At 44.8% G+C, this 9,266-nt stretch overlaps 1 protein-coding gene across 1 annotated transcript in view; it reads left to right on the top strand.

The window, feature by feature from the left end:
* Window positions 1-4,923: 4,923 nt before the first annotated feature.
* The window catches only part of grin2ab (glutamate receptor, ionotropic, N-methyl D-aspartate 2A, b), a 69,530-nt gene continuing 65,187 nt past the window's right edge, over window positions 4,924-9,266 (top strand). The window contains exons 1-2 of the mRNA XM_071909345.2: window positions 4,924-4,941; window positions 5,837-6,040. Of these exons, the coding sequence (XP_071765446.2) occupies window positions 4,924-4,941; window positions 5,837-6,040 (222 nt within the window). The remainder of the gene's footprint in view (window positions 4,942-5,836; window positions 6,041-9,266) is intronic.

The raw sequence follows: 9,266 nt of genomic DNA, 5'->3' as shown, positions 1-9,266 counted from the left end.
TCACCCTCTATTTAGTTTTATGAGATTCAGATGAAAATGGTTCACCATTTTTCTTGTGAAAATTGAGGACAGAGGATTTAAATGAAGAGATGTTTCACCATCGGTTCAAAACTTCCTAAATCCTTCTTTGCAATTAATCTTTGAATCATTGATTGACAAATATAAATAAGAGGAACAGCTGAAACAGACACAGCAATGCATCATTTCCTACTAATTGATTCCTTTGCTGTACATATGAACCTTCTGTTGTGATCGGCACAGTGACTGGAAGTAATCATGCATCGGTTGCTGAGATGAATGGTGTTCAGAGGAGCTTATACATTTCAATAGGGTGATGATATCACTAAAATAGGCCCTTGAGAATCAGTCTAAGCCCTTCCTGAGATCCAAGCGCTACATACTGCCCCTGTCTGGCTGCTGGCAGCGCTGCGTCTGTGGGAGAGCTCATTCCAGGTCACCCACTCTCTGTGGGCGAGAGAGCGAGAGAGGGTGGAGAGTGCAAGAGAGAGGGAGGGAGAGAAAGTAAAAAGAGAGGGTAGAGAGAGAGAATATCTATAACTCAGTAAATGCCAGCTATCACACCGTTATGTTCCAGATAGAGAGCTTTGAATAAATTTCTGTTTATTTTGGTGCCATTTATTGACTGCGTGATTCATTTCCTGAGTCTATATAAAGCCATATAGCTAAAGTGCAATATCTTTGCTATGGCAGTGCTTCAGCTGAGAAAAAAAAAAGAAAGTGTCGAGACCATTATGTAAAAGACACAAGTTTTTCTTTTTCCTCTTTTTCCTCTGACTGGCAGTCCATTATATACTGGTCATGGCTCATTAGGCAGAGGGTACCTATACATTAAGAACCAGCTTAACAGTTGCACAGAAATATTCCTAGTGAAGGAGACTTTTGTTTCTAGTGGATTTCTATTGTGTTTGCCTTTCTGTCAAGGTCCTGGTGAATGCTAGACTTCCCCCAGAGAGTGTCAGTATCAATGCAGACTGAGCTGCTGATGTGCTATTAAGAATAAGGCAGGTTGGTATTGTTGCTATTGAAACTGAGGTAGACTGCTAGCTGTTAGCCTGTGGATGGATGTTCAGCATTAAGGACTTGGTGCAACTGCCTGAAGTTAAAGAAAAAAGCATAGAGCCCACAGCACTGCTAAAAAGTTATTTGATGGAAAAAATATAACCCTTAGTGGGTCTTGTTGTCTTGGAAACATTTTTTTTTAAGTTTCAATTTTTTTTAAGCAAGATTGTCAGTTCTAAGCGTTTTTCTTGAACTGGATTTCACCCAACCTAGCACCTAAAGCAGAGTGTGTTTATAAAGACTCTCATTATATAAGTGGCATCACTGGTGAGCTGGCTCCAGCAGGCCTACATGTGTTGTGTAGGTGTGCTCAGTGGGGCTAGTGTGGATCAGTTTGATCGTGTGTTTGTGAATGAGTGGCTGGCATCCTGTAGCAGTTAGCATGGCCAGTTGTTTATGAATGGGGGGCTAGTGTAGCCTAGCACAGCTAGCAAGGCATAGACTTTATGTAACTGGGTTGCGCCTCTGCCATAACAAAAGTGGTGACACTGAAAAGTCAGTTACCATGGATACAAAAATTGCCCACATCATTTTTTTTGTCAGAGGCCTTGTGTAATCGTTTTCTCTTCCCTGTAATTTATTTATTTATTTATTTATCTATCAGTTTGTTTGTTTGCCTGCCTGCTGGTTTCATAGTGGGAGTTGCTTTAATTGGACCCTTTTTTCCTTTCCACTCTGATTCTGACAGATATCGGAGTGCTGGGCTTTGACTATTAGCCAAACAACATTAGTGGAATGAGCTGTTGTCCCTGAATAATTATACACAGTAATAACAAAGTAGTTATTACATTGTTGACGCACTACACAGTGATAATGAGTCTCCCTGGTTTTACAAATCATTTATAATCACAGGCTTATTTGGTATGAGTTATTAGCTACCGTCTTGTGAAATTTAATCAGACAGCATGAAGGAAGAGCAACTGGCACTTAAGTGATGAGGAGCTGGGAGCCAGATTTGAACCTGAGCTGAGCGGGGAGACGTGGCTGTGTAAGCGACTGTCCGGCGTCGTCACTGCAGCACGACATGCCTCAGTAACTTCTATTTAATGTGCTGTTGGCCTATGAATGATGCATGGTGACTTAGCCCAGCGGTTATAAATCAGTTATAATAACAGGGACGCATGTTCCGACGATCGCAACACCGCGGGCTCCTCCCCTGCTGTCTAACCAATAACTGTCTCAGACACTCAGCACGGAGTTCATTTACATCACACTGTAGCCTATTGTCCAAGTCTTGTTCTGGTGTGTGTGCATGCGAGCGTGCAGGCAAACGCATACTAAATGCGTGCGCGCTTGTGTGTGTGTGTGTGTGTGTGTGTGTGTGTGTGAGAGAGAGAGAGAGAGAGAGAGAGATTTTCTCAAGGGTAGGTGTAAAACCTTGAAAAAGGTCACGTCCCAAAAATTACTATAGAGAGGTCTGCAGGCGCACGCACCCCTTTGGATGAGATTTTATTAAAAGAAGGCTTTTTAAACGCTTATTTATGGAGGCTTGGAAGAATGTATGATTTTATTTTCTTGGCAACAGCTTAATGTTTAAATATAACCTAGAATAAGACGAGTTTACCCAGATGGGACTAACGTGGCCACTTTTTTGGTCAGCAAACGAATCAAGTACTAAATAAGAAACCAAAATGAATGAAGCCATTAATGGCATCCCACAAAATCCTCTGCGGTTCCCAAGGGGTGAGCTGGGCCAGGTTTGCCCCAACAAACTATTTCTAATGGGTGAAGAACACAGACAGGGGGGTGGGTGGGTTGGGGTAAGAGGGGTTAAGAGAGAATATGAAAGAAAGAGTTATTATGTTTGGTACCCCAGGATTTTTTCCTCAAAAGAAAAGTAGACCATCAACCACTCATCGTGTGGTCTTTTTCCTCTCTTTTATGTCCACGTTATGCAATCGTCTGTTCCTTTATTCCAAGCCTCCGAGGCTCAGGCTCTGACGGAGGAGGAGGATAGAGGACCTCAACAGGTGGAGATCTTTATTGCGGGGATGGTGCGGAGGGGAGGCGAGGGGAGGGGAAGTGTTCCTTAATAATAAACCTTTCGGCTCGCTCATACGCAGCCCTAGCCCGGCTTTATGTCTGAAAGTGTAACTCGGTTGTATCACAGTCAGACCTACAGCCCCGGCCAGCTAGCATGACCCCAGTATCTACACCATCTGTCTGCAGAGGGACTCCGACGCAACACTCAGAGGGAGATACAGCGAGAGGGAGAGAGGGAGCGGGAGAGTTTTCAGCGCTCCCCGAGGACCCCTGTGCTGCAGTTTTGATCTGCTAATTATGTTTAATTGAGGCTGTAATTCACTGGCGTCGCCTCTTTTGCCTTATCTCACCCGTAGCTTTAACAAACTTGGGTGCTGATGAGGAAACGTGACACATCAACGGATAGACAATTAACGGCTCGGTGCGGTAATTTGAAGGATCAGTGTGTGGATCACCGGGGGCGGGATGTCTGGGGACCACTAGACTACTACTGCTCGGCGGATATTGAAAATTTTATCTGTGTGCAGTGATGCTCCGAGGAGCGGAGGCGCGCCAGAACAGCGACTTGTTTGACGCCGAGACAGTCGTCACACACACATACACTCACGCGCGCACACACACATATACACCGCACAAACACGCGCGCGGTTTTGTTTTGCAGTGTTGGGTGGCACCAGATGATGCCATAAACCCTCGACGATAGTGTGTGTGTGTGTGTGTGTGTGTGTGTATGCGTGTGTGTGTGTGTGTGTGTGTGTGTGTGTGTGTGAGAGAGAGACCGCTCTTGTGTTTTCATTTTTGGAGAGACCGAGAAAAGAGAGAGAGAGAGAGAGGGAAAGGAGACTGGGGCCGAGAGGGAGAGAGAGAATCCGAGAGAGACAGACAGAGACTTCTCAGCTGTAACGAGCTGCGAAGTTGGAGTCGGGTATTTTTTGGAGACATGGAGAAATTTCACAAGCGCGCGCTCTTAACTCGCCCCATATCTTTTTGATGATATTTATTAAGGGAAGATGAAGTCACCCCGGTCTCCACTCCCCAACCCCCCATCCTCCTCTCATTCAGGGCCTGTGCCCATATGTGTATGTTTAATTAACTAGGCTGATGTACCTTCGCCAGCGAAGCGTAGGCGGGCTGCGGGGTAAAGAGGCTCGAGAATATTTCTTATTTCTCCGCCCGGGTGCTCGGTCGGCTGCAGGAATATCACCTTTATCACGCGGCTTATAGGCTATAAATAACAACTCGACCGTTAAACTTGGTTCGCATTGCTCACTTGTTTAGAGGTGGTTTAGAGAGTGGTGCTCGCGCTCGGAGAGTGTATGTATGAGTGTGTAAGACAAAGAGAGAAAGAGAGAGAGAAAGAGAGAGAGGGGGTGTGTGTGCGTGTGAGTGTGAGTGTGTGTATATGTGTGTTGAGGTTATTTGTGACGGAATCCCCCCTTCAGTCTTCAAGAATCCGCGAGCGGCGCGAGGAGGAGGAGGAGGCGCGCGGACCTGTCCACGAGCCCTCACTGCGGAACGCGCGGGGCTGCCGGAGATTCCAAACCAACGGTTTTTTGGATACTAATCTAACTGAGCCCCACGTTAACTGGTTTTTTCTCCGCCGGTGTATGGTGTTGGTGTTGACATCTTAACCGAGAGGAATACCTACCTACCTACCGCCGGCCCGGGGGAGAGGGGGGGTCTTTCCGAGGCAGACAGGTGGATTTATCTGTGTGGTGTGTGTGTTTTTTTGGGGGGGGAGGAGGAATAATTGATGGATTATTTTGACGGAGAAGAGTCGTGTGTGATTCCTACTCCTGCCGAGGGCACCCGAATGGAGTAACAGGCTGCAATGTCATCTCCACCTGGCCGCCTGGAGAGATGTGTCACGGGAATGGGGTGAGTTGTTGGCTTACAACGGCGTCTCAACTCCTCTTTTGGGGATAACGCGGAAATTTGAGCAGACATTTTCGGGGGTTCAGGCACTAAAGGGAGGGCTGGTTTGATGTCTGCTGTAGCCGCGCACTCTCCTCTCAAAGTGGAGCAGAGGCATATGGGGTGGCTGGTTATGTTCGTGTCTGTTCCTTCGTTCGTCCAAGTCCCCGACACAACCTGCTGCATGCCCTACATAGACAAGCCCCGGTACCGGGGAGAGGAGCGTGAGGGGAATATTCGGTACAGAGCCACAGGCTGTTTTTAACGCTGTCCCTCTCTCTCTCTCTCTCTCTCTCTCTCTCTCTCTCTCTCTCTCTCTCTCATTCTCTCTCTCTCTCTCTCCCCCCTTCTCTCTCTCTCTCTCCCTCTCTCTCTCTCTCACACACACACACACACACACACACACACACACACATAGAAACACTGAGAGAGATAGAGCGACGGGAGAGTAGCTTACTAATTTGTCTTTCTCACCATAAACCATACCTTTGAATTTAACTTGTATTTTCGTCATGCAAGTATTCTATCCAATAAGCCCGTGGCTCAGCATTCTCATAATACACACACGCGCGCGCGCAAACACACACACACACACACACACACACAAACGCGCGCGCACTCTCGCGCGTGCAAACACACACACGCACATCGAGCAAGCTGGAATTTGATGCAATTCAAACTGTTTATATGAGTCACGAGAGACACAATGACTTGATAATATTGATGTGATTCAAGCTCTAGATGCGCCCTTTAATGTTATTAGGTTTACAAACAACACAACGGGCCCAAATTCAACAAGTCTTTCCGTTTTGAGGAAAATCAAAGCTATAGGTCTAATTGTTTTGTCTTGTTTTTTCAGATCAAGTTTGAACACTTTTCCTCTGGTTTGGCTGGCGCTGTGAGAAGGACCCAAAATGTCAGTGGACGGCCAGGTCACGGTGGCTGCCTGTACGGGCGCTCACACCACGGCAGTAAAACTCAAGATTCGCCGCATGGACTCACAAGAAGGCACAAAACCTCCGCGACCGCAAACCTGCAGCAGCCACGCTTTGTGACACCGAAGGTGAGTAGCGGGCCGATAACGTAGCAAAACTGAACCGTCTCAGACAGAGCGCCGACACTAAGCGGCGCTGTTGCATCACATTATTCCCGAGCGCTGATGAGAGCCCGTGTAATGAATTCATATCTCAAATTACAGTTTTCAGGCTTTGAATGCAGTCACGTTGTAGAAACACATTTTCTTCCGTTTTCCTCCTGCTTCCCGTGCCAAGTCTGACACACGGAGTGTCTTCTCCTCCTCTGAGGGACATGGAAGCAATCACACATGCACGCGCACGCACACACACGCTGATGTTATATGGAAGACTAGTATAGGAGCCTGACATGACTAGAACTAGATAATTCCCTTCCATCAGAATAATCATTCCTCGGCTGAAGGATGGTGGCAAGGAGCGCACTTTATTTTTAATGATGATGATTATGTGTGTGTGTGTGTGTGTGTGTGTGTGTGTGAGGGTACATTTAGCATCATTTAGGGCAAATTACCATCATGCCATACTCAGTGTGGTGTTTCACAGAATTAGGGAAAGAGAGTTAAGGTATGCTCAGCAGTAGCCTATTTTTTGGAAGAGTAGGATGACACAAAAGGAGATCAACTCTTCAGGGCATAATCGCGTGGGGAGCAGCGAGTGCCGACACTTGTTCCCATATTCATTAATATAAATATCTTGTGAAAAGCTGCAATGAATTCTGGGCGTGATGTCATAACACCTTTAAGATCTCTCAACAGTATTTGCAGTAGGCCTACTTTTCTAATTCTGTTCACTTTGTTTTTGTTGTTGTCACCCCCGAGAGCAGTCTTGCTCAGTTGGGCCCTGCATGTTCACATCTCAGAGTCTACTATTAACGGTCTACTGAAATAAACAGGGAAACATAAAAATGGAAAATTCCAAGTGATGTGATGCATATAATATTTTGAGTCCCAATTTGGCTCCACCATGACACCGTGTGGAAATTACATATTGAGATGCTGTTCACTGAGCTGTTCACTGAACCAACCCTTTATGTCGGCAAAGCAGGTAGTTCAGCACTCATTCTCTCAAAGCAGCATTTGTCTCTGTGTTGTCAGCGTAGGTACTCAGAAATGAAATTGTATTGTTCTATTGTTCTGCGGTAAAAGCTGTTTAATGTCTCACATTCAAATATGCTATCCTCAACATGTTATCGTGCTTTAAAAATATGGGTCTTTAGAGATAATTGTGATGGCAGCCAGTGGAACCAGTGATATTTATACAAACATTAGTAGTTTTGTATGTAGGTGTAGGGTACATGCTAAAAGCTTATATGGTTCTGCTTAGAACTCTGTAGTTTCTTATAAAGACATATTTTTGAGGAGCGCATTCAAAGAGGCTTCTTGAAGTTGAAGGGTTCCCAAAGGTGAGTGTTCATACTGCGCTATGCCAACCTGGTTTGAGTGTTTTGGCTTTTAATAGTGCGAGAGCGGTTAGCCCAAAATCTCCATATGTCTGCAAGTGGGGAAAGGTTCAGCGAGCAATCATGAGGACAAATGACTTAAGGGAACTCATTCTTTTTCATGAAATTTACATAGAAAGATTTTACCTCCACTGAACTTTCAGTTTTATTTTAGTGATCCAAAAGTATGGCGATTAATATTGTATAGCTCTTGTGATATAAGCTCAAAGAGCAGCTAATCAGCGAATAGCCTTGAGTGAAAATGTGCTGTTTGATCCTTACATATAATTAGCGAGCCATAGCAAAGGTAACCACCAACATTGCTCCACTGTCGTTAAGGTAATTTCATGGTACTTGATAGGCTGTTTTGTGTGGCTCAGTTAAATGCATCTCAGACACAAAACAACAGAGTAATACAAACAAAGAAACAGTCCTCATATACCTTCCAATTTTTATTGTTTTCTCTTTCTTTTTCCTTGTACATAGAGGATTTTAGGTAGAACTACACACAATCCAACCAAGAGCTTTTTAAAAGGAGTATGATATTGCCTCAACATTATAAGGGGAAAGCTAAAGAACCTGTAAAGGTGGAAGTTACCTTTCATTGTAGATTCATTTGTCTTAAAGGATGCATTGGCATATCCTGATTCTATATTTTGACAAAAGCTGTTCCTCTTTGCTAAGAGCTAAAGAATCCCTACTTTTGTTTGGAGCATTCCATCCAAGCTCACAAGCAGCACGCTTAAAAGTAAAAGTTTAGTGGGGGCGCCCCGGTGGCTCACCGAGTAGAGCGCGTACCATAAGGCTCAGTCCTTCCCGCAGCGACCCGGGTTCCCCTATCTCTCTCCCATACCTTCCTGTCTCTCTCTCACACTATCTCTGTCAATAAAGCATAAAAAAAAAAAAGTAAAGGTTTAGTAACAAAGTTCGGGTGCGGCAATGTGGTTCTGCCTAGAACACTAACAGCCAAGCCACACGCAGCCACCAAGCCTCTGGCGTGGCCATCAGCTGTCAGCTGCTGAGTGAATGCCCTCTTTGAAGTCAATTAAACCTGCTACACTGCCTGTACTGCATCAGATGGTCTTGTCCGGGGAGCATCCACTGCCAAAATTTGGCTGTATTTGATTCTCAGTGGCAGATATTCTTTGCCCTTATGTCTTTTCCATTGTAGGAAAAACGTAGACATGGATGCTCTGCCCTCCCAGCGGCTGTTTTGTGTGTGTTATCGCAGGTCAAATGCCATGATGAAGATGATGACATTCTCTGTGAAACTTCCTTGTTAGGAAAAGAGGGCTCAGATAGGGTTTGAGAGCATAAGAATTACCGTTTTCATATTCCTGAAGTGAAAAGGACTGAGTGACATATGATAATGTGTCATTTGACCCCCGCTGATCTTCTGTTTACTGCTGTGATTAAAAAGGATTCTGGTGTGTGACTGCTAGTGCAGTCTCAGAGACTAGTTAATCACCCAAAACCTCATGCACTGTTCAATCACTTCATCAAAACACAGAGTTAGTGATAATAATCATAGTAAGTATAGGGTTCAACCGATATGGGGTTTTGAAAGCCAATAATACCAATAACAGTATTTTTAGACTGATGTTGTCGATAGTTGATATTTTGTGATGATCTTGAATATCTGTAAATTACCATTTCATGCCAAAAAATCACAAACATAAAATGTTTCCCCTGGAATGTAAGTCTTGGCAGTGTGGAAACCTTTCTGTAATAGCATTTAGACTATGGGACACTAAAACTCTCTCCCAAACTAATGAAATTGTTTTAAATGGGTTAAGACCTTTTTAAGGCAGGGTGAC

This window comes from Centroberyx gerrardi, chromosome 3, assembly GCF_048128805.1.
Source record: "Centroberyx gerrardi isolate f3 chromosome 3, fCenGer3.hap1.cur.20231027, whole genome shotgun sequence".
Taxonomy (NCBI): domain Eukaryota; kingdom Metazoa; phylum Chordata; class Actinopteri; order Beryciformes; family Berycidae; genus Centroberyx; species Centroberyx gerrardi.
The sequence above is the reverse complement of the archived record's forward strand: the minus strand, read 5'-3'. Positions and strand labels throughout refer to the sequence as shown.